The sequence below is a fragment of the Callospermophilus lateralis genome, chromosome 6, assembly GCF_048772815.1.
Source record: "Callospermophilus lateralis isolate mCalLat2 chromosome 6, mCalLat2.hap1, whole genome shotgun sequence".
Taxonomy (NCBI): Eukaryota; Metazoa; Chordata; class Mammalia; order Rodentia; family Sciuridae; genus Callospermophilus; species Callospermophilus lateralis.
Genome location: NC_135310.1, coordinates 88,067,467 through 88,093,415, shown reverse-complemented (window position 1 = coordinate 88,093,415; position 25,949 = coordinate 88,067,467). Strand labels below are relative to the sequence as shown.

The 25,949-nt window shown below is 35.3% G+C and overlaps 1 protein-coding gene across 3 annotated transcripts in view; it reads left to right on the top strand.

The window, feature by feature from the left end:
* Nucleotides 1–25,949, top strand: part of Kcnq5 (potassium voltage-gated channel subfamily Q member 5) — a 529,894-nt gene that overhangs the window by 409,852 nt on the left and 94,093 nt on the right. For all 3 annotated transcript variants that reach the window (XM_076858500.2, XM_076858499.2, XM_076858501.2), the window contains exons 4-5: nucleotides 22,829–23,004; nucleotides 23,266–23,391. In XM_076858500.2, coding sequence (XP_076714615.1) covers nucleotides 22,829–23,004; nucleotides 23,266–23,391 — 302 coding nt within the window. The remainder of the gene's footprint in view (nucleotides 1–22,828; nucleotides 23,005–23,265; nucleotides 23,392–25,949) is intronic.

The following is a 25,949-nucleotide window of genomic DNA, read 5'->3' as shown; positions in this document are numbered from 1 at the left end:
AAGAAATACTTGCATGCCTCCTAAACATACTCAGTCTCACTCTTAAAGAAATTCAGATAACATTTTCTTATCTATAGATAAGACTGACAAAAATCTGCAGTTTTGACCACACAGTTTTAGTGGGAATGTGTGGAAATAGACATATATGCTCTTTCCTGCTAAAACTACACAAGTACTTACACTTCCACCCAGGAATCCCACTTCCCAATAGCTCCATCCATTTACAGTAAATGTTCATTATAACTGAATAAACCAAGTTACATCTATACAACAGAACACAAGGAAGAAGATCTCCCTGTAGCTGTAGAAGGAACCCAAGACGTAGTAAAAGGTTGCCTGCAACCCTAGCTACTCAGGAGACTGAGGCAGGACGATGTTTGAGCAACTTAGGGAGACCCTATATCAAAATAAACATTTAACAGGGCTGGGAATGTGGCTCAGTGGTAGAGTACCCCTGGATTCAATCCCCAGGACTTCAATTATTATTATTATTTAAGGAATGTTGTGTATTGTACCTAAAGGATATTGGGGTATTTAGAGGATTTTTTTTAAGCTTTGTTTTTGACTGATTGTTAATTAGAGCTTGACTCACATTTCTTCTAGAAGGACTTCCCTGGCCTTGACTAGGATAACTGCCCTTGCAATGTGTACTTGGCATTTCTCCTGTCATGACACTTGTCATAACCCATGATTGTGGTTGCACATTGTGGTGTTTTCTCTGCCACCTGACCTTTTTACCCCTGTGTAAATAGAGAGCATCTCTCTTGTGCACACCTTTCATACCTTCTCCAAACACTTTACTATTGTATACTCAGGTTCTAGCAGTTTCTACCACATGAATGTGTAGTGGATGAATTAGAATGTTAGAAAATGGTTGGCTGCTAGACATTCACCTGAAGAACCTCTCCCCCCACCCACGATGCCAAGCCCCCCAAGCACAATGTGGAAAGGACAGTCAGCATGAGCCAGTGAAGGAACAGCTTGTGGCAGCTATGCGAGCAGTGCAAAGCGAAAAACAGCACCTTCCCCTCTGTCAGCAGGAGTTGTCAGGCAAATAACTTTTGCCTCCTTTTTTGTAATCTAAATGCTTCAATTCTCTAATTTGCTCATGTGGATGTAATTTTTTTTTTAAATAAAGTGCTTATTTGGCAAGCTTGTAAATTCAGGCTCTTTCAGGAGGTTCTCCTCCTATGCTGCCTTTTTGTCATTTTTTTTTTCACTTCTGTCTTTTGCAAAATGCTTTAAATATCTGATTTTAGCCCCTACCGCAGACTCCAAATCTGCTCTTGGAATTTGGAGATCAAAGTACTGTAGCTAATCCTTAGGACATTTGCCATCTTGTGACTTGAGAATCCACTTCTTATCAAGTTTCTGTGGTTTTCTGGAGTATTTACTGATCATCATGTTAAAATGTGCACATCTGAAACTCGTTTTGAATTACGTTTTCCTGCTACTTTTCCATATTTAGTTATTGGGAAAATGTCCAGCTCCTGAGTGGTACTGAACTCTGTTAGGCCATCTCCAGCCTCTTTATAAAGGATGCCTAGGTTTATTATCACATGTTTCCAATAAACCTTGTTTTTTGCTCTCCTTTAAACAGAGCGTGTCTTATTCAAAAAGCTCACAATGGTAGGAAAGGAATTGATAATGAAAAAAAAAAGTATGCAAAGGAGGATTTTTCCTGGTAGCTTTAGGATTTCTTAATGACAGTGTATTTCAGTTTGAGCTATTGCTTCAGGGGTTGGCTACCAGGAATTCTAACACTGTCTCTTGAAGCAATTTTCTGCATTATCTTGTAAAGACTCTCTGAGACACTGTTTCTTTCCTTTGAAGCTCAGATAAGAACAGTAATACCCTTGTAGGGTTCGTAAACAGTAGCACATGAAAGCAATTATGAAATTAGAAAGTTCTAAAAACTGTCCTTTCGTGTCAAAGATGGAAAATCTTAGCAAGGATTTTATAAATAAAGATGGAACATCAATGGGTAATTAAAAAAGATCTATTTGGTTAATAATCTCACTAAAAATAGGTAGATATAACCTATCTATTGTCAAATGGCAGCAAGTAGGTTTTTCAAAATTATGATGAATGCCAGGTATTTATCTGCAACTTGTATTTACTCAAATTAACTTCTTTAAAGCACTATCTTTTCATTCTTCACAGAAGGAAAAGTCCATTTTCACACCCCAGCGTTTATCCCTGAGGATTAGTCGAGTGCCTAAATGGTATCCATTTCTTATTTCTGAAAATAAGAAATTGTGCATTAGAAAAGATTAAGAGAGCCAGGTGAACTAGGTAATTCTCAATTTCCTCAGATTATACTTAAAATAAATTCCCATCCTTGGGTGTCTTTCACTTAGACGCATTTGAGCTCAAGTGTCCCCTCCATTGCAAAACTCTAATAGAGTCTCATCAAAGAATCTCCTGTAAGATACCTTTTCAAAAACTTTTAGTTGTAGGTGATGATTAATTATAACCTGCATGTCATCTGAAAATAAGTAGCAGGTTTCCCAAAGAAAGATTACATATTCCAACACTACTAAACACAGCCGGCCACCAAGATGCAGAGTCACTCATCATTCAACTGCTGAGTGCAAGTGCAAAGAGGGAGAATTGAAAGTGAGGAATTTGTGTGTTACTCTGTAAATTTAAACCCTTTGGGATATTGTTTGCCTGTTCGTGTATAAACATTCAGGTTATGACCCCTAAAATAAGATAGCCAAGCATTGAATTTCATCATAGGCTGTCAGGGGATTTCCAGTAGAAGTTTCGACTTTGATCATTCACTGGTAGCAACTGAACTTTTTTTTTTTTTTTTTTTAGATCTGTAGTCAAATACTAGTCTGGGGCTGTATTTAGGAATCAAAACTGACTGAAGTTTTGCAATTTGGTAGATATGAAAATAAGTGCTAAAAGAAAATGTTAAACACCTGGACACTAAAGGAGGACATTGAAGTACAAAACTGCTGCTTCTAAAAGCCTGTCTTGGGCCAGGGCTATGGCCAGAGCACTTGCCTAGCATATGTGAAGCACTGGGTTCGATCCTTAGTACCACATAAAAATAAATAAATAGAATAAAAAGTTATTTTTTAAAAAATCCTGTCTTGTACTTTCTGTATAAAAGAATGTAATGTAAAGCCACCCTGTCATTGCCTTAAACCATGTTTCAAATCATCAAAAAATACACACGACTTCTCATCCCTTTGATTTATTGAGGACTGATGGAATTATACCCAGGTAATTTGCTCAGGATGCTGTATTATGCCTTAAAGAGGATGTGTTTGCCTCCTACTCAAAATGATTCTCAGGGGACAAACACTTCTTTCCTGTGTTATAAAACAGAAACACAGCTTCCTTACATCCTCCGGTCTATAACCCACATCTGAAATTAAATGTTTGCAATCACACTTTGAAGCAATAGTTTCAGTTGATCGCTGATACCAGACAGGATTAGTCCTGGCATTAAAAAGCAAAAATTTATTGCCTGGATACACACACAGTGGCACACACCAGTAACTCCAGCTACTAGGATGCTAAGGCAGGAGGATCACAAGTTCAAGGCCAGCCTGGACAACTCAGTCAGACCACTGTCAAAACTAAAAACTAAAAAAGGGCTGTGGATACAGTGCTATGGTAGAGCACCCCTGAGTTCAATCCCAATACTGGGGGCAAAGGGGGGTGGGGTGGTAAAAAAAAAAACATATTGCAGGCCTGACCTCTGCCTTGAACTCCAAACTCGGCACCATCTACCAGATCTAGTAGGCATCTCAAGGCTGAAATATACTGTTAATTTTGCCCTGGAAGAGCAGTCCTTTCTTACCTCTCCTCCCAAAGTGTTTCTCCATCTTGGAAAGCAGCACTTTGTTCATACAATTGTTCAGACCCAAAACCCCAAGGGCAGCCTTAGCTTCTCTTCTTAGTCTCACATCTCACAATCAGTCCTTCCACAAATCTCGGCCTCTTCATCTTCATTTCATTTCCTAAATCCAACTACCCACTTTATCCTCACTTTTGTCAAGCTCATCTCACCCTCTGCCCAGACCACAGCAGTGGCTTCTTAACTGGCCTTTTGGCTTCCTCACCAGCATCCAGCCCCTTCTTGATCTGTTTCCCAAAGGGAACCACCATGATTTTGTAAAATACAAATCTGATTCTGACTTAACCCAGAAACCTTCCATGGCTGCTATCACACTTAGAGGGACATCTAACTGAGTGCGATGGCACACACGTGTAATCCCAGGTACTCCAGAGCCTGAGGCAGGAAGATCATGAATTTGAGGCCAGCTTGGACAAAATTGTGAGAACTTGTCTCAAAACGAAAGAAAAAGAAAAAATAAAGCAGGAAAAAAGGATATCTAAAGTTATTACCAAAATCCCCATGATCTTACCCACTCCTCTTCCCCTTCCTCACTCCACTCAAGCTCACTTGATCTTGCTTCCTGTTAAGCACACAAATAGTGCTTCTGCCTCAAAGTCTTTGCACATTTTGCCTGGAACACTTTCCCTTTATAAGTGGTCCCGGCCACCCACTCCTTTACTTCATTAGGTCTCAGCTCAAATGTCATCTCCCCCAAAATGCTTTCTCTGACCATCCCAGCTTAGACTGATCCACTCACTTCCTTCATTCTGCATCGTATTTCTCCAGGGCCCTTGTTGCTACCTAACATATTAGTTCAACATCCACCTAGCCATTTAGAACACAAGTTCCAGGAAGGCAGAAACCTTTTCTCTTTTTTCATTGTCCTCCTCCTGGTGCTTGGCTCATAGCAAACATGCAACAGAAACTTTTTTTGAATGAACTAATGAATGAAAGAATGTTCTTTCCACTTAATTTGAGAAAAATTATTTGCAAAACACTCTTGCTGATGCTTTATCATTCAACCAGTGTCCAAAATGAGAAATGTACACTTAGAATTCTAGAAATTCAGATTTAGAAAGAATCCTTGCCCAGTTCCCTGTTCAGTCTATCTCATTTTAAAGTGTGGAAACAAACCTGAGAGATTAGTGGTGGAGAACCTAGACAATGGCAGAACCGATAGCTAAACCACACACACTCATGGGTCAATGTTCCTTAGGCTTCCATACACATCTCTGTTTCTTTCAGAGAGTTAGAATCATGCATACATAGGCAAGTATAATATAACCACAAATTTTCAATTTCTCCTTATCCTGCTGCTCTGTTAGTACAACACCTGCCACTTGATACCCAGGGGACAATACAAAATTGTAAGTTCTTGCAAAAATGGGCCCACATAGACTACACAGGTTGACCATTCTGATGTCCCATTGGGACAACCTAAAATATAAAAATGTGTTAATTATACAATTTTTACTATTTTTTATCTGAGTAACAACCATTTGTAGGTAATCAAATTCCCTATTCTTAACAGTTCACTTCTTGGAGTTTCACATTTAAGCCTTATTGTTGCCTACATGCCTGTTAACTGGTCATTTTCTTAAGTAAAATTTACCAAAAGAGAAGCATGGAATGAAACACAAGTACTCTGGAATCAGACAACTATGAGTTTGATTCTTGATCCCTTTTACTAGCTAAATGACCTTAGTATCAGTTTTCAGATCTATAAAAGTGTAGGGAGAGGCAGATATAAATATAGATAATTCTTTTGTGTGTGTGTGTGTGTGTGTGTGTGTGTGTGTGTGTGTGTATTGAAAAGTTATCATGATGCCAAGCACACTAACTCAGACTAATCACTTTATGGGTATTATCTCATTTAAGCCTCACAGCTACCATATGAGAAAAATGGTTCTACTCTCTATTTACAGGTGAGGACTCCAAACTCACCAAAATTAATAGACCCAAGATCAAACAATTAGGAAAGGAGAGAACTAGGAACCCCTATGCTGTCTTACACGAACTCCACACTCATAACCTCTGTGCCTTTTTGAAGGGCAATTATGGAGAAATAATGAAATAGAGTCTGTGTACTGAGCACCCTCAAGGCCTCATATATCAGAGGTACTCAATAAATGTGTCTTATTTCCCTTCTTTTTCCCCACAACTGACTAAATAAATTACCTTGGCCAGTGTGCTAACCTTCCAGAACCATAGCTTTTCATTTTAAATAAATAATAGTTCTCCCTTTTCTCATTACAAAGTAGTACGAACTTACTATAGATCATTTTGGACAAAAGACATACATGTAAAAAAAAAAACTAAATTTTACATAATCTCACCACCCAAAGATAATCACCATTAACATGAAAGAATGTGTAATTATAGTACTCATTCTACTCATTCTCATATGTAATATAAGAATACATAATTCTTTTGAGAGGAAAAAACTTGGAATCATCTTATGCATTCTGCTGTATAATCAATTCTCTACATAGTGGCATATTGGAAACATTTTATCATCAATATTCTTATAAACCATGATGTTTTGTCATAGTAATAATAAGCCAGCTAAAATTTATATGTTGGTACTTGTTCAATTCTCAAACAACATAGTTACTTTTATTACCCTCACTCTACAGATAAAGTAAGCTATAGAGAGGTTCAATTAACTTAATCCAAGTGTCCAGCTAATAACAGGTAGAACCAGGGTTAGAATCCAGGTAGAAGAACTCTACAGTCCTTGCTCTGAAAAGGAAAAACCATGTTGCTTTCCATTAATCCACTTTTATTAGAAATCTAAGTTGGTTCTAATTATTATATTATTAATAATAGTGTAATAAGCATTTTGATGCATACCTTTATTGGCATCTACAATTTTTCAATAGAATAAATTTTTTCAATAGAATAAATTCCTAGAATTAAAATTACCAAAATAATAGATATTCGCATTTTAATACCTTTGGCAAATAATGCCAAGTTGCTCAGATACACACCAAAAAAGAAAGAAAACACTTTATCATTATAGAAAAGCTTCTTAAAAGAACTTTCTGTTCTCCTCCTTTCCAATATTAACATGATTTTAAACTTTGTTAGCTTAATAGATTAAAATGGTAATTTATTAAATTTCAAAATTAGAAACTGTAAAGAACCTCCTTCTATATATTGATTGGCCACATTTACTTATTCCTGAGATAAATTTGTATTTATACCTTCTATCCAATTTTCTTCTACCATGTCTTCCTATCACTTTTTTTCATATAGTAACTATATTAACACTTTATCTGTTATCACATATATTGCAAATTTTTTTCAAGTTCATTTTTTGCATCTCAGCCTGTGTGGTTTTTTTTTAACATAGGATTTTTAATTTTTACACATTTGTGGCTTAGATTCTCAACTACAAAATGCAAAAAAATTCTAGTTCTTCGTTTATTACTATAAGAAAACAAGTCTACAAATAATTCCATTTGAAATGTTCTGAATATCTATAGTGTAATAATTACTAATCTAGGTAGTGATGGTACAAAAAATTAATAAGCACTTCCTCATACTGTCAATTTCTTATGGTTCACTACAAAGGAGACCAGAAGTGAACAGACTACTGCTGCAACAGTGAGCAGTAGTAGTGCAACAGCTGGAGAGTACCTCAGAACTTTGGGCACCAGTGATGTGAAAACAGGTTTCTTCAATGAATTGTGTTGAGTTCCAGAAGCAAATAAAAGTTAGCCAGAAAGCAAAGGGAAGCACTTTCCAGGCAGGGCAGAAGCATTTTGTAGAGCCTTTGAATGACAGGCAGCAGAATTTGACGTGATTCTAGGTATTGGAACTTCAGGGATTTTTTAATCAGAGAAATCTCTCAGATAAACAATCTATTCTCTACATAGTGGTATTATAGTGACACTTTAACATTTTAATCTGTCAGTGGATACAAAATGATTTAAAAAGGAAAGACAGAAGATAAAGACTAGGTCAGAAATTGTAGAAAGGGCCAGGAAAGAAGTAACATAGGCCTGAACTAGAGAGAAGACAGATGACTTCTAAATGACATGAAATCCAGAAATCTGATTTTTAAAAAAATTAAAGAAGGGCATAAGGGGAGTAGTTTTGCCTATTACACTAAAAGTTTATAATGTCCTGGGTGATACATGAAGATTCTTGAAACACACTAAACAGCAAATTTTAACTACTACTATTTTTAGCATTAGCATTCCTTTTCATTGTCAACGAGAAAGAGAAATAAGTATTCTGATACATTGTTCATGAGAATTAGTACAGTCATTTTGAGGGCATTTTGATATCTATCACATTTTGATATCTATCACAATTCAGAATGTGCCAACAATTCAATCTCTAGGAATTTATACTTTTTAAAAAATCCATAAAAATAAATGTACAAGCCTGTTCATCTCAGCATCATTTTAATAGCAAAATTCAAAGTAAACTAAAAGTTCATTAATAGCTAAGTTGGTTGATTAAATACGTTCACTTCCTATCTTCTATCTATTTGTAATGTTTCTATATTTTGTAAGAGCTATTACTTTTATAACATATTTCATTAAAATTATTCAAATTTTAGCTAATAGTGAGGCCACTAAAAATAGCTCAATTACCTGGAACATAAAGGGAGTGTGAGAAGAGAGATAGTTTGGGAGAACATTGTATTTATTGCACTTATGATTTTCTCAGAAAGAACAGGATAAAATGAATTTAAAGTGCAAGAAGGACAAAGGGAAATGAAGAGAAGGTAGGAGGATGGGCAAAGGAAAGAGTAGAATGTATTGGACATAACTTCCATATGTTCATATATAAATACACCACCAGTGAACCCCACATTGTGTACAACCACAAGAATAAGATCCTAATTAGAATAAGTTATACTCCATGTATATATAAAATGTCAAAGTACACTCTACTGTTATGTATATCTAAAAAGAACAAATAAAAAATAAAATTTTAAAAAATGCAAGAGGAAAATTTTTCTGATCTAGAATAAATTACAAAAAAAAAAAAATTGAAAACCCTGACACCTCCGGAAATTTTCGAGGAATCAAAATGTACTTCTCTGTAGTTTACCTCTAGAAAATTTATCTGCCCTTACTAACTAATAGTTTAAACATGGTCAACCGAGTTTTTCACAATCCTTGTGATTTAATTCTTCCACCTGTGGTTTAGTTCTAATGGATGCATTATGTAGTATAATTGTGACAATGAAACATAGCTTTTCAAGGTCAGATGTACAACTGGCTTTGCTTTAACCCAATCCTTGGGTCCACCATTGGTGGATTTTGCTAGGAATTTGCCTTATAAGAAGAACTTTTTGGTATTTCAGCAACTAATACTTTTAGACAGGATCCATGATGATCAAAACCATTCATATTGGTTTTACTGACTAAATAATACTTGAACAAAGTTCCAGTGGAGTCTAATAATAGGCTCTTTCAAAATCCCTTTGTGTCTTACATATCATTACAGTATTTATTTTATTCCAATCCTTGCAGTCTCCTCAAAGCTCAAAAATTCATCCATAAATCATTCTGATTCAGTAGGTTTGTGAGTCTACTTCATAATACTGTATAAGACTATATTTCACATTTCTACCAGGGTACTTATAATCAATAACTACTTCTTCGTTTGTCTCAACTTGTTCACATCTGTCTCCTTTGGAAAAGGCAGATTTTAGGGCTCAAGGATTGCATGTTTTTTATGCAATTTAGAGCTCCTACTTATTTATTAGCAGTTCTATTTCTTTCTCTGGCCCCATTTTCTCTTGATACATCTATAAAAGTACCATCTGTTCTTAGCATCACTTTATTTCTGTTTTATCTTCCCTGCACTCTCTCTTCTCTGAATGCTTTGTGTGATAACGATTTATTCTTAATTTGTTTTCCACCTGCCTTCACTGTCTTCTCCTTTCTCTTCCCCCAACCCATCCTGTCCTGGATTCTCTTTCTCCACAAAGTGGAATAGCATAACTCTTAAAAGCACAGTTTTTGAGTCAGGTAAGGACCAGCATGACAGCTTCTGGATGTTGGGCCCACTGCACACCTCAATTTCTCCATTTGTAAAAAGGATATTTTTAATACTATCTGCAACATACAGTTGTTTGAAGGATTAAATAGAATAGTGTATATTAAGGTTTCTCAGTCTCGATAGTTCTTACATCCAGTGCTGAGTCTTTCTTTGTTCTAGGGATGTTTCTAAGCTGTTCAGCGACAACCCTGGCCATTAACCACTATATATGCCAGTAGCAACTTTCTCTCCACTTAAGGCAACCGAAGATGTCAAATGACCCTTGGGAGGCAGTCATACCCCCTTCAGAACCACTGAAGTACATAAAAGATGTAACATATTACCTGGTACATAGCAGGCACTTGATGGATAGTCAGATAGATGAATGAATGGTCATTTTGAACATAGGGTCTAATATAATGTTTGCCAATCAGTTAACTACTTAATACATAAATGGATAAACAAATGAACCTGAAGCCACTTAAATGACACTGAGTACTTTCTAATAGTATTGTATACTCCATAAAGCATCTACTAGCAGATGAGCTGCAAGGGCTATCTATAGTTTCTACTTTATACTAAAATGTAATATCTTCACAAAACACAAGGCTCCTACATTTCAAAAAATATTTTAGATGATTAACTACTTGCACATCATAACCTACCCTCACGGTTCAATGCATATGTATTCTAAATATTAATGGATAATAACCATACTTATCTTTCATTAAAATTCAGTACTAAATATTGAAGTGATTCTTTAATTACATAAGTATTTTAGGTTGATACTCCAGTTATTAAGCCATGGATGTGTAGGAGAACAAAGCTCAAGCTACTTTTAAGTATTTGTTAATCTAAACTCATTCTATGACTTTCACATTGCAGGAACTATGCTAGGGCCTTGGGATCCAAATGTTTAGTAATCCAAACCTGTATTATTTAAAGTGTCATACCACAAAAGCAATAAATATATGAACGTGAAAGTAAAGGTTACTCATAGATTTGAAAACATTAGCCTAGGAAATACTCCAGGTGATACTGACAGCAAAGTTCCAGTGGATGACTGGAACCAGCCCGAAACATTTTTGCAACTGCATCCACTGCTTGCCATTTGGGTGCTCATCTATGATTTTCATTTTCCTGAACTCTGACTTTCTCATCTGATCTGAATTACAATGAGGGTATTAAATCAAATTCGTTGTTGCCTCTACATATTTGTGACTTCAGACATTTAGACTCTAATTCACTATGGGAATAATTTCCTAAATTGTCTCTAACATTGTTCCTTTTACTTTCTATAGTTTTTCTCTAATGAATTAACTTCAGAGCACTCTTTTCCTGTAGCAGTCTATCAGATCAGTAGTTAATTTTTTTTAAGTAATATAATATATGATTTGTATGCCTCATTTTTATATCTACAAAATGGGACCTGTAGAATGCTTAACTCATTGTATTTTGCTAAGGATTAAGAAAAGTAATGTCTTAGAACTATAGAAAAATGCCAGGCACAATAGTAATTTTTCAGTGCTGTATTTTCTGTACCTCTACTAGCTATTAACTTATTTCTGCTGTTCTAAATATTTTGACATAGTAAATGAAGGATTTTAATGCTTTCTCTCCTTTGCATTCTTGGGAGGCTGAAATATTACAATAAAATTTTAAAATTGTATGTATTTGTGTATATATATATATATGTGTGTGTGTTTGTGTGTGTGTGTATGCATTATGTATGTGTCGATATATATATATATATATCTCAAGTAGGCCACATAAGAAACACTTTTTTGTAAGTAATAAATAATAAGTCCCTCCACATAATAAAAATCATGAGCTGATTTGTGCCGAACTCTAACATTTTTTTCTATTTTCCAAAGATATACTCATTTTTATAAAATTCAAACACTACATAAATTAATAATTTGTAAAAATAAAAGTCCATTTATCTACCTACCACCCCAACCCTCTACCCCTACAGATAATGGTAATAATCTGTATATATTCACATGTTTTTCCCAGTCATATACTAATATATATTTTCTGAATAATATTACATTGTATATTCTGTTTTACAACCAGATTTTTCAAATGTTTCATTAATTCATCATATTTATACATCATATGAGAGTTCATTTTGACATATTCATACATGCACAGAATATAATTTACTAGGGACATCTCTGTCCCTAGTACTTCCTCTTTCCCTGCCCTCCTCCCTCTCCCTGTTCCCCTTCCTCTATATTACTGGTCTCCTATTTATTTATTTTTTTTAATTGGTGCTATATAAATATACATAAAGATAGAATTCACTGTGGTGTATTCATTCATATACCTAGCATAATTTGGTCAATTCACTCCTTTTTCCCATCCCACCTCCCTTCCTCTCAATCACTTTCCTCTATTCCACTGATCTTCCTTCTGTTTTCATGGGATTAACCCTCCTCTTTTTTCCCCCCTTATTTTCCTCTGGCTTCCTCATATGAAAGAAAACTTTTGACCCTTGACTTTCTGAGTCTAGATTATTTAATTTAGCATGATATTCTCCAGTTCTGTCCATTTACCAGCAAATACCATAATTTTATTTGCCTTTATGGCTGACTAAAACTCCATTGTATATAACACAGTTTCTTCTTTAACCTTTCATCTTTTGATGGGCACCTTGGCTGATTTCATAACTTGGCTACTGTTAATTGTGCTGCTATAAATACTGATGTGCCTGGATCATTATAATGTACTGATTTTAGTTCTTTTGGATAAATAACAAAGAGTAGGATAGTTGGGTCACATGGCGGTTCCATCCTAGTCTTTTGAGGACTTTCCCTAATGCTTTCCAAAGTGGTTGTACTAATTTGAAGTCCCACCAATAGTGTATGAATGTACCTTTCCCCTGCTTCCTCAACAGCATTTATTATTAATTGTATTCTTGAGGTTATTATTGTAACTACAGTGAGACGAAATCTCAGTGTAGTTTTTATTTGCTTTCCCTGATTGCTAGAGATGTTGAACATTTTTTCCAAATATTTGTTGGATATTTGCTTTTCATCTTTTGAGAAATATCTTTTTACTTTTCACCCACTTATCAATTGCGTCGTTTGTGGTTTTTGGTGTTAAGTTTTTTGAGCTTTTTATATGTCCTAGATATTAATTCCTCGTCTGAGGAGTAGCTGGCCAAGATCTTATCCTATTCTATAAGCTCTATTAATACTCTTGTTTCCTTTGCTGTGCGGAAGCTTTTTTATTTAATGCCATCCCATGTTTTGATCTTTGATTTTATTTCTTGAACTTTAAGAAAGTCAGTGCCTGCACCAATATATTGAAGTGTTGAACCTGTGTTTCCTTCTAGCAGTTGCAGTGTTTCTGGTCTAATTCCTAGGTCCTTAATTTACTTTGACTTGACTTTGGTGCAGAGTGACAGGTAGGGATCTAGTCTCATTCTTCTGCATATCGATATCAGTTTTCCTAGCACTGTTTGCTAAAAAGGCTATCTTCTACAATGTGCATTTTGGGCACCTTTGTCAAGTACCCTAAGACTATATCTATGTGAATTTTTCTGTGGGTCTTCTATTCATTGACCTTCACGTCTGCTTCAAGGCCTATACTATAATACTTTCATTACTATAGCTCCTCAGTATAATTTGATATAAGATATTATGATGACTCTTGCGTTGCTCCTCTTACTCAGTACTATTTAGCTATTCTGGAACTTTTACTCTTCCACATGAATTTTAGAACTGTTTTTTCTGGATCTTGAAAAATGTCATTGGTATTTGATAGGGATTGAATCTGTATATTGCTCTTAGTAGTATGATCACTTTGACAATATTAATTCTATTTATCCAAGAATTCAGGTGATCTTTCTATTTTCTTAGATCTTCTTCAATTTCTTTTTTAATAAATCCAGAAGTTTGTTTAATATCTTTTAAGTTATTGATGGACCTTTATTTTATTTTTATTATTTTTATTAAATTATTTATTTACCGAATTTGTTATACATGATGGCAGAATGCAATTAATTTCCCATTACACATATAGAGCAGAATTTTTCAAGTCACTGGTTGTACACAAAGTATTTTCTCACCATTTGTGTTTTCATACATGTACTTAGGGTAATGATGTCTAACTCATTCTACCATCATTCCTACCCCCTTATTCTCTCCCTTCCCCTCCCTCCCTTTTGCCCTCCCATGCTCCCTCCCATCACCATTATGAGTCAGCATCCTCATATCAAAGAAAACATTTGGCCTTTGGTTTTTTGGGATTGGCCTACTTCACTTAGCATGATATTCTCCAACTCCATCCATTTACCTGCAAGTGCCATGATTTTATTCTCTTTTAATGCTGAGTAGTGTTCTGTAGTTTTCATTGTGTATATATACCAAAGTTTCCCTAGCCATTCATCTACTGAAGGGCATCCAAGTTGGTTCCACAATTTAGCTATTGTGAATTGTGCTGCTGTATACATTGATGTGGTTTTGTCTCTGTAGTATGCTGTTTTTAAGTCCTTTGGATATAAACCAAGGAGTTGGATAGATGGGTCAAATGGTGGCTTTATTCCAAGTTTTCCAAGGAATCTCCATACTGCTTTCCATATTGGCTGTACCCATTTGCAATCCCACCAGCAGTGTATGAATGTGCCTTTTTCCCCACATCCTTGCAAACACTTATTGTTTGTTGTTCTTGATGCTGCCATTCTGACTGGAGTGAGATGAAATCTTACAGTAGTTTTGATTTGCATTTCTCTAATTGCTAGAGATGTTGAACATTTTTTATATGTTTGTTGGGTGATTGCATATCATCTTCTGAGAGGTTCTGTTCAGTTCCTTGGGCCATTTATTGATTGGGCTATTTGTTCTTTTGGTGTTTAACTTTTTTGAGTTATATAACCTTAGAGATTAGTGCTCTATCTGATGTGTAAGTGGTAAATATTTGTTCCCAAGATGTAGGCTTTCTATTTACCTCACTGATGGTTTCTTTTGCTGAAGAGAAGCTTTTTAGTTGAAATCCATCCCATTTATTAATTCTTGATTTTAATTCTTTTGTTGCTGTTGTTGTTGTTTGTTTGTTTTGTTATTTTTTATTATTTTTAATTCTTGTGTGATAGGAGTCTCACTAAGGAAGTTAGGGCCTAATCCAACATGATGGAGATTTGGGCCTACTTTATCTTCTAATAGGCACAATGTCTCTGGTTTAATTCCTAGGTGCTTGATCCTCTTTGAGTTGAGAGATAGGGGTTTTATTTCATTTTGTTGCATAAGGATTTCCCAGCACCATTTGTTGAAGAAGCTATCTTTTCTCCAATGTATGTTTTTGGCACCTTTGTTTAATATAAGATAATTGTAATTATGTGGGTTAGTCTCTGTGTTCTCTATTCTGTACCATTAGTCTACCACTCAATTTTGGTGCCAATACCATGCTGTTTTTGTTACTATTGCTCTGTAGTATAGTTTAAGGTCTGGTATAGTGATGCCACCTGCTTTACTCTTCTTGCTAAAGATTGGGTTTTAGTTATTCTGGGTCTTATTTTTCTAAATGAATTTCATGACTGCTTTTTCTATTTCTATGAGGAATGTCATTGGGATTTTGACTGGAATTGCATTAAATCTGTATAGTGTTTTTGGTGGTATGCTCATTTTGATGATATTAATTCTGCCTATCCAAGAACAAAGAAGATCTTTCTGTCTTCTAAGGTCTTCTTTAATTTATTTCTTTAGTGTTCTGTAGTTTTCATTGTAGAGGTCTTTCACCTCTTCCATTAAGTTGATTCCCAAGTTTGTTTGTTGGGGGGGGGGTTGTTTGTTTGTTTTTGTTTTTGTTTTTTGAGGCTATTGTAAATGGGATAGTTTTCCTCATTTCCCTTTTAGAGGATTTGTCACTGATATACAGAAATGCCTTTGATTTATGGGTGTTGATTTTGTATCCTGCTACTTTGATGAATTCATTTACTAATTCTAGAAGTTTTCTGGTGGAATTTTTTGGGTCTTCTAGGTATAGAATCATATCATTGGCAAATAATGCTAATTTGGGTTCTTCTTTTTCTATCCATATCCCTTTGATTTATTTCATCTAAATGTTCTGGCCAGTTTTTCAAGAACTATGTTAAATAGAAGTGTTGAAAGAGGGCATTGCTGACTTGTTCCAGTTTTTCGAGGGAATGCTTTCACTTTTTCTCCTTTTAGAATGATGCTGGCCTGGGGCTTAACATTGATAGTTTTTATGATGTTGAGATATGTTTGTGTTATTCTTAGTTTTTCTAGTGTTTTGAACATGTATGGGTGCTGTATTTTGTCAAATGCTTTATTTTTGCATCTATTGAGATGATCATATGATTCTTATCTTCAAGTCTATTGATGTGATGAATTACATTTATTGATTTTCATATGTTGAACCAGACTTGCATCTGTGGAATGAACCCCACTTGAACATGGTGCACTATCTTTTTGATATGTTTTTGTATTCAGTTTGTCAGAATTTTATTGAGAATTTTTGCATCTATGTTCATTAGAGATATTGATCTGAAGTTTTCTTTCTTTGATGTGTATTTGCCTGGTTTTGGAATCAGGGTGATATTGCCCTCATAGAATGAGTTTGGAAGTGATCCCTCTTTTTCCATTTCATGAAATAATTTGTAGAGTATAGGTATTAGTTCTTCTTTAAAGGTCTTATTGAACTCAGCTGTGTATTCATCTGGTCCTGGGCTTTTCTTGGTTGGTAGGCTTCTAATGGCATCTTCTATTTCCTTGCTTGAAATTGATCTGTTTATATTGTGTATATCATCCTGATTCAATTTGGTCATCATATGCCTCTAGAAATTTGTCAATGCCTTCAATATGCTCTATTTTATTGGAGTACAAGTTTTCAAATCATTTCTAATTATCTTCTGTATTTCCATAGTGTCTGTTGTGATATTTACTTTTTCATCATGCACATTAGTGATCTGAGTTTTCCCCCTCCTTCTTTTTGTTAGCATGGCTAAATGTTTGTCAATTTTATTTATTTTTTTTTGAAAAACCAACTTCTTGTTTTGTCAATTTTTTCAATGGTTTCTTTTGTTTCAATTTCATTGATTTCGGCTTTGATTTTAATTATTTCCTGTCTTCTACTACTTTTGATGTTGATTTGTTCTTCTTTTTCTAGGGATTTGAGATGATATAATGTTAAGTAATTTATTTGTTGACTTTTTCTTCTTTTAAGGAACAAACTCCATGCAATGAACTTTCTTCTTAGTACTATGTTCATAGTGTCCAAGAGATTTCGATATGTTATATCAGTGTTCTCATTTACCTCTAAGAATTTTTTAATATCCTCCTTGATGTCTTCTGCAACCTATTGTTCATTCGGTTGTATATTATTTAGTATCCAGGTGTTGGAGTAGTTTTTATTTTTTTATTTTATCATTGATTTCTAATTTCATTTCATTGTGATCTGATAGAATGAAGGGTAATATCTCTACTTTTTTGTGTTTGTTAAGAGTTGCTTTGTGGAATAATATATGATCTGTTTTAGAGAAGGATCCATGTGCTGCTGAGAAGAAAGTGTATTCGCTTGTTGAAGGATGAAATATTCTATATATGTCAGTTAAGTCTAAGTTTTTGATTGTATTATTGAGTTTTATAGTCTCTTTGTTCAGCTTTTCTTTGAACAATCTATCCAGTGGTGAAAGAGGCATCTTAAAGTCATCCATAATTATTGTGTTGTAGTCAATTTGATTCTTGAACTTGAGAAGAGTTTGTTTTATGAACATAGATGCTCCATTGTTTGGGGCATATATTTTATAATTGTTATGTCTTGTTGGTTAATGGTTTCCTTGAGCAGTATGAAACTACCTTCTTTGTCCCTTTTGATCAATTTTAACTTAAAGCCTATTGAATTTGATACAAGGATAGAAAGTTCTGCTTGCTTCCACAGTCCATGTGAGTGGTATGATTTTTCCCAACCTTTCACCTTTAGTCTGTGGATGTCTTTTCCTATGAGATGAGCCTTTTGGAGGCAGCATATTGTTGGGTGTTTTTGGTGTTTGTTTGTTTGTTTATTTGTTTGTTTGCTTGCTTATTTGTTTTTAGATCCAATCAGCTAGACTATGTCTTTTGATTGGTGAGTTTAGGCCAGGGTTATTATTGAGACATGATTTGTATTCCCAGATATTTTTGCTTATTTTTGTTATTTAACTTGACTTGCTTTCTCCTTTGATTAGCTTTTTCTTTAGTGTAATACCTCCCTCTGCTGATTTTCATTGTTTTGTTTTTCATTTCCTCTTCATAGAATATTTTGCCAAGGATGTTCTGTAGTGCAGGTTTTCTAGCTGTAAATTCTTTTAACTTTTGTTTATTATGGAAGATTTTTATTTCATCATCAAATCTAAAGCTTAATTTTGCTGGATACAAAATACTTGTTTGGCATCCATTTTCTTTCAGAGCTTGATATATGTTGTTCCAGGATCTTCTAGCTTTCAGGGTCTGGGTTGAAAAATATGCACACAACTTAATTGGCTTCCCCTGATATGTAATCTGATTCTTTTCTCTAGTGGCTTTTAAAATTCTCTCCTTATTCTGTATGTTAGGCATTTTCAGTATAATATGCCTTGGTGTGGATCTATTGTGATTTTGTACATTTGGTGTCCTGTAAGCCTCTTGAATTTGGTTTTCCAATTCATCCTTCATGTTTGGAAGATTTTCTGATATTATTTTGTTGAATAGATTGTTCATTCCTTTGTTTTGGAACTCCATGCCTTCCTCTATCCCAGTAACTCTTAAATTTCGTCTTTTTATGCTATCCCATATTTCTTGAATATTCTGCTGATGGTTTCTTACCATTTTCACTGTGTGGTCTACATTTTTTTCAAGATTACATATTTTGTCTTCATTTTCTGAGATCCCATCTTCTAAGTGGTCTACTCTGTTGGCGATACTTTCAATTGAACTTTTAATTTGGTTTATTGTTTCTTTAATTTCAAAGATTTCTGTTTGGTTTTTCTTTAGAATCTCTATCTCCCCATTGAAGTAATCTTTTGTTTCCTGTATTTGCTTATGTATTTGTCTAAATGATTTTTGATGCCTGTATTTGCTTTCTTATATCATCCTTTAATTCACAGAACATTTTAATTATGTACATTCTGAACTCCTTCTCTGTCATTTCATCTGCTGTGTTGGCCATAGATTCCAATAAAGTGGTATCTTTATTTGTTTGGGGCACTTTCTTCCCTTGTCTTTTCATGCTGCTTGTATGTCTTCCTTTCTAGCTCTGTAGATCTGAGGTGTTACTGTTTTTACCATATAGGCTTCTAGTGCCCTTGTAGGGTTCCAGTACTTCTCCTTTGAGTAAAGGACAATGTTAACAGATCCCAATGTAAACAAAATACCACCTAAAAACAAATAGTTGTCATTAAGATGTTTACAGTTTGGTCACAATGTACAGGATTGGTGAATTCAATTATTATCTACAATATAATCAGTAGGTTTGTAAAAGGGTTTACAGTTTCTGATGGTGGACAAAGAACCAGTGGTGAGGGGTAGGAAGATATGCTGAGGACGTATGAGATGAGGATATAGAGTTATTATATTTTGGGAAGTGTGAAAGAGAAATCTAAAGAAGAAGTTTAGTAGCAGGAGAATAGAAAGGTAGCAATTTGGGTAGACAAGTAAAGAGGGAAGACAGTAGAGTACATAAGACAAAAACACATATATATTAAGAAAATTAAAAATGTTAAAATAGTAAAAATTGGAGAGAGAAAAAAAGAATATACAACACAACTATAATATACTATTCAATTGTCTCTCTCCTCAATATCCTAATTCATGCAAAGTACTTGGTTTCACATATGTTGGCGATGTGAGGGCAGAAGAATAAAGAGGGAGAAGAAAAGAAAAAAATCTCAAAGGAAGAAACAAGGATTGTCTTGGTTGAAGATCAGTGTCTTTCTTGCTTCCCTTCTCATCCAATGGTGGGGTTGTTTGTTCTTAGTTGGTATCTCCACCCTCAGCATGGTGGGGATTACAAGGGTGTGAGGGTTGGTCTTGGGTGCAGAGCACCTGGAAGTGGAGTATGGCACCCGCTGGTCCCATTCAGAGACTGCACCTCAAGGATCTCCTTTGGGGTCTCCTCCTGTGATGTGGGAGCCAGGTCTTATCTCCTCATCTCGCCTGTAGACCTAACAGTTCCTGCCCTCTAAATTAGTCTCTAAAGTATATCTCCCTCACTCTCTCCCTTTCCTAATCAGGAACCTTTCTCTCCGGGGGTCTTGTGTGTTGTACTCTGGTGGCTGCGCACCTGTCATGGAGGACTATTTTGTATTGGGCAGTCACTCTGCTTAGTTAGCGGCTGCTAGGGATTGGAGGTGATTAGAAAACTATGGGTACCTGGCTGTCTGGTATTCAAAACTGGTAATTGCACATACTAAAGATGGTGATGGAGGTGAATCAAGATGAAGGCAGCTGTTTTCAACTACGGGGTGTCAGATCGGGTGGGAGGAGCTGGGCGATGGCACCGTGCAGTGCACTCAGAGATGAGCTCTCTATGGCATGCAGTCTTGTGGCTATCAGCTTTCTTCAGAGCCTGTGATGTCCCCAGGTGCAGGCAGGCTACTCTGAGTAGGGGAGTACGGCAGTAGCTGCTGAGTCCCAAGATGGAGGTGACCAGGGGAGCTCCACATTGGTAGATGGGGGTCCACACAGGAGTGGCAGCCAGAGTTCCTGCATGTGGGTAGCAGCTGAGTGTCCTTTGTGGGAGTGGTGTCCAGGAATTCTGCACCAGTGCTGATGCTGGTGATCCTGCTAAGGCAATGCAAGACCTCCGTGGGCAAGTAGTTGGGAGTCCTTTGCTAAACTTCTTCAATTTCTTTCTTCATGTTCTTTAGTCTTCATTGTAGACATCTTGCAACTCCTTAGATTCCCAAGTTTATTTGTTTGATTGTTTGTTGAGATTATTGTGAATTAAAATAAATTTTCCTGATTTCTTTCTCAGCATATTCATTATTGAAGTATAGAAATGCTGTTTTTTTTTTTTTGTTTTGTTTTGTTTTTTGTGGTATGTTGCTCTTGTGTTTTAGTCAGTTTTTGCATCATTGTGACCAAAAGACCCAACAAGAACAATGTAAAGGAAGAAGGAGGAAAATTTTGTTTTGGCTCATGGTTTCAGAGGTTCAGTCCACAGAAGGTCAACTCCATTGTTCTGGTTCTGAGATGAGGCAGAACACATAGAAGAAGGGCATGGCAGAGGAAAACAGCTCAAAACATGGCAACCAGGAAGCAGAGAGAGGGCTCTGCTCACCAGGGGCAAAATATAAACTCAAAAGTCACACCCCCAGTACCCGACCTCCTCCAGCCCCCCACTATCTGCCCACAATTACCACCCAGTTAATCCATATGATTTGATTAATCCACTGATTAGATTATTCTTATCATAATTTGATCTTTTCACCTCTGAAAATTCTTGTCTCACATAAGGTTTTGGGGGGACATTGCATATCTAACCCATAATATCTTGTGTCCTGCAAATTTGCTGAATTTGTCAGTTCTAAAAGTCTGCTGGTAGAGGTGTTTTGAGTCTTCTACATATAGGAGCATGTCATTAGCAAACAAGAAACTGAATTTTATTCACTGAAAATATGTTCTCAGTGTCTGTGACAATCCATTTAGTTCCTTATTATTTCCAACAGTTGCCTAGAACAGGAACTCAAGGATGCCTTTGGGGTTCTCTGGCACCTAGCCACAAAGTTACATAGAGTTTCGATCTGACTGGGAAAAGCCCTTTGAATGATGCATACACTGTCAATCTCAGACCCCCTTTCTTCATGCACTGGCCCAGAAAGGGGGCACCCATACAGTTCAGAAGATGTTGACAATTGGCTCCAAGAGACCAGATCTTTCTGAGTGGAGGGGAAAGTATGAGCTGAATGAATTATACACATTTACACAATAGCCAGTCCTGAGAATTACGAAAACATGACAAATGCAACACCTTTGAAGTGGAACTGGTTCCTTGGTGAGTGGAAGTACAGTAATGCACAACTCATTTGAAACAGGAAAGAAATTTTGTTTGAAGATGTTAAGGTCAAGCTAAGGAATTAAAATGCCACAGGTGGTCATTCATCCCCACTTCATTTTGCCACTTCAAAATCTATTTCTCATCACTCAGATATTTATTCATGGGGTGGTTAAGTCCTTTTTTATCTTTTCTATGTTTTCATTAGCTGTTCTTTGACTCTTTCTTGCTTACCAAAGGGCAGATATTTTTAAGCCAAATGTCAACATGTCAAACATTAAAGGTCCATTCCCAGGAAATGCCGTTTGTTTATAATTACATACTTTATTGTAACAAATGTAATATTATTCAATTGTGCGCCAGACTTTCGGCACTGACAGACCAGGTATAAAGAATACTATATAGAGAAGCCTGAGTATTCAGCTTAGTGGAGGCCTTTGTTTAACAATATGCAAAACTGCAGACTTCACAACATTAGGAATTTGGAACATAAAAGAGATACAAAGTGTCTGGCAAGAAAATAAACATTACACCAAGCAAGCAGCATTTTACACCTGGATTGGTTGTCCTGCCTCTACCATATGAACCAGGGAGAGGTGGAGATGATAGGGGCTGAGGCAGGAGCTTCTTTCTGCAGACATGAATGCTAATGAACTCAGAAGTATTTTGGAAGACTGCCCCACAGTCAGTGTGGAAACACTGAACTGCCTGAAAGCCATTGATCAGTTCATTAGAGGTTACAAAGTATGTAGTTCAAAATTGCATGGGTAAAGCTCAAGGTGACCAAAAGTCAGAACTTAGCATTAGGTGAGTCCTGACACTCTCAATCACTAGGGGAAACCCAAGTAGCTCTAGGAAAGGCTAGGGTTCAAGATCTGTTTATCTATTTGTGCCTCAAACAGGCCCAAGTGAACCTTTTGGAAATGATGTTTTGAGAAATAAAAATTCTTAGTCATGCAACTGATGGCTGTCTCAACCTTTTTCTTTCAGATACCATTGTTCTTATTGCTTCAATAGCAGTTGTTTCAGCAAAAACTCAGGGTAATATTTTCGCCACGTCTGCACTCAGAAGTCTCCGTTTCCTACAGATCCTCCGTATGGTGCGCATGGACCGGAGGGGAGGCACTTGGAAATTACTAGGTTCGGTAGTTTATGCACACAGCAAGGTAAGATTTGTTTTCTGGGTTGTAGAACAAAATTTTTGAAACACTTTATTGATAACTGTAATAATATTTAATAAACCTATCACAAGCAAACTTAGTCATTTTAAAGATAGTTAAAGCAATTTAGGGACATGGTCGGTAATGGATTATTTAAAGAACAGCATAAGTATCTAAAAAGTAGTAAAGTAAGTGAAATTATGTATAGATTTTCCCCCTTTTTTCAGTTTTTTGCTTCTAAAAATCTTTCATTCCTTTTATATTTAGGAATTAATCACAGCTTGGTACATAGGATTTTTGGTTCTTATATTTTCATCTTTCCTTGTCTATCTGGTGGAAAAAGATGCAAATAAGGAGTTTTCTACATATGCAGATGCTCTCTGGTGGGGCACAGTAAGTAAAAAAAAGACTGTTTTTACTTATTGGATATCATGAAATGTTTCTTTTAAAAACAATGTAATGACTCCTATGAGTGGTTTCAATGAAAATATAAACCTCTGAAAGGAAGGCATGTGAAAATATATATTACTTATAATTGTCTTGAGAGCTTTCAGGCCTCTGATGCAACAAAGTTAAGTTCTCTCATAAATTATTACTATTTTTTTCCAATACTGGGATTGAACCCAGAGGCACAGCACCACTGAGCTACATCCCCAGCGCTACTTTTATTTTTTTATTTTGATACAAGATCTCACTAGCTTTTTAAGTCTGGCTCTGAGCTTGTGATCCTCCTGCCTCAGCCTCCCAAGTAGCTGTATCATTAATGTTTCTTGAGGATTAGGTTGTTGCCAAAATAAAAATACAACATTTTTCAATGGTGGTTAAAAACTGACAGGCTTGTTTGTGCATTTTAACCTTGGGGAGCACAGATTTACATTGTCATTTGTTGCATTTATCTTCCACTCATCAAAACACTTATTTGGAGTTAAAAAAGTAAATGGTAGAAATGGTGGCAGAATGTGATGGACATTATTATCCAAAGTACATGTATGAAGACACGAATTGGTGTGAATGTATACTTTGTATACAACCAGATATATGAAAACTTGTGCTCTATATGTGTAATAAGAATTGTAATGCATTTGCTGTCATATATAAATTTTTAAAATAAATAAATAAAATAAAATATCCAGAAAAAATAAATAAATAAATGATAGCTGAATGAAAGTTAAAAGAGTAAAATAGATCACAGAAAAAAAAACAAAGAAAGAAAAAGAAGCTGGTAATTCATCTGTGAAATCAGCAATAATATACATTTGATTTCAAAAATTTAAATTCAAAATCCTACTTTTCCTTTATATTTTTATTGAAAAATAATTTCCTAAACAACTAAAAGTAAAATCATAATATAAATAATAATTAAACAATTGATAATCATTGTATTCAATTTATTTTTTTAATTAAGTTATTATCATTAGTAAGATATTACCACCAATTCAAATATCTATCCAAAGAACAAAGGCATCTAAAGATCAGGAAAATTTAAATGATGTACAAATAGAAGCAAACCTGGATTTTTCTATAATATTGGAAAGAAGTCAGTTGAAGCTTCACTAGACATAATTTATTTCTGTCTATAGACAAAAATTATTTTGCATTACTACTTGTTATCTACAACTTACAGAGTTGCAAATAGCTCAAACCATGAAAGGTGCAGAGTCCCGTAAAATCAGAATTAAATAAGCTGGATCAAATAACTGAACAATGGAAAGTTATCCTTTGAAGTAAAAAATTTCCCTACATTGTAAAGAATTTATAAAATAATCATTGGATCTTGTGCCCTAATAAGAAATTCACAGGACATAAGAGTGCTTTATACAATATATAAATTACATTTCTTTTTATTATTTTAAGACATTCCAAAGGGAAGTTATATGGAAATACAAGCATTTATAATTTTCTTTTTTTTTCTTTTTTTTTATTGGTTGTTCAAACCATTACAAAGCTCTTGACATATCATATTTCATACATTAGATTTAAGTGGGTTATGAACTCCCATTTTTACTCCAAATACAGATTGCAGAATCACATCGGTTACACATCCACATTTTTACATAATGTCCTATTAGTAACTGTTGTATTCTGCTACCTTTCCTATCCTCTACTATCCCCTCTCCCCTCCCTTCCCATCTTCTCTCTCTACCCCATCTACTGTAATTCATTTCTCTCCTTGTTTATTTTCCCATTCCCCTCACAACCTCCCAAGTGGAACTCTTAAGAATGGATTTTAATGTAGAAGAGTACTACTGCTAAGTAATTGCTGCGTGGATCAGAAGAGGGACTCGTTCACTGTAAGACTCATTGTAGGACAACTCATTTCCAAACAAGATCATAATGAGAATCACATAAACAGAATTAAATGTGTATGGATTTTTTTTTTAAAAAGGACCCATTTATTCATCAGACTAAGAGAAACATTTCATTTCACTTAACTAAAAGGTCAGAACTTTTTGATGTCCCAATTACATGGGAAATATGTTATGCACATGCTCATTGGAACTTAATGGATGACTTTAGTCATGAAAAAATTCAGTCATGTTGAAACTCCTGCTCACTGAATGATCCCTAGTGGGAAACCCTTCTTGTTACTTACTTTGTAATCAGATGTTAAATGTATTCACCTAGTTCTTTCGAGTGATTTCTAAAAAAGAGAGGCTATTTGTTCAAAGGTGCCATTTTTGTCTGTCAAAGGGCACTTTGCAAATGTACATTACACTTTAGGAAGTAGAGCTCTTCCATTCTCAGAAAAAAAAAAATATATTATAATTGGACTTTACGTATGTTTCCTTTTTGAGATACAACCACAGAATTTGTTTATGACTATCTTTAGCTCCAACAGGAAGCTTATGATGAAATGGTAGAAAGGATAGAGTTAAAATGTTATAAAACTCAGGGGAAGTATGTTCCAAATGATCCAGTGAGTTTAAAAGGTCGTTTTTAAAACATGAGGT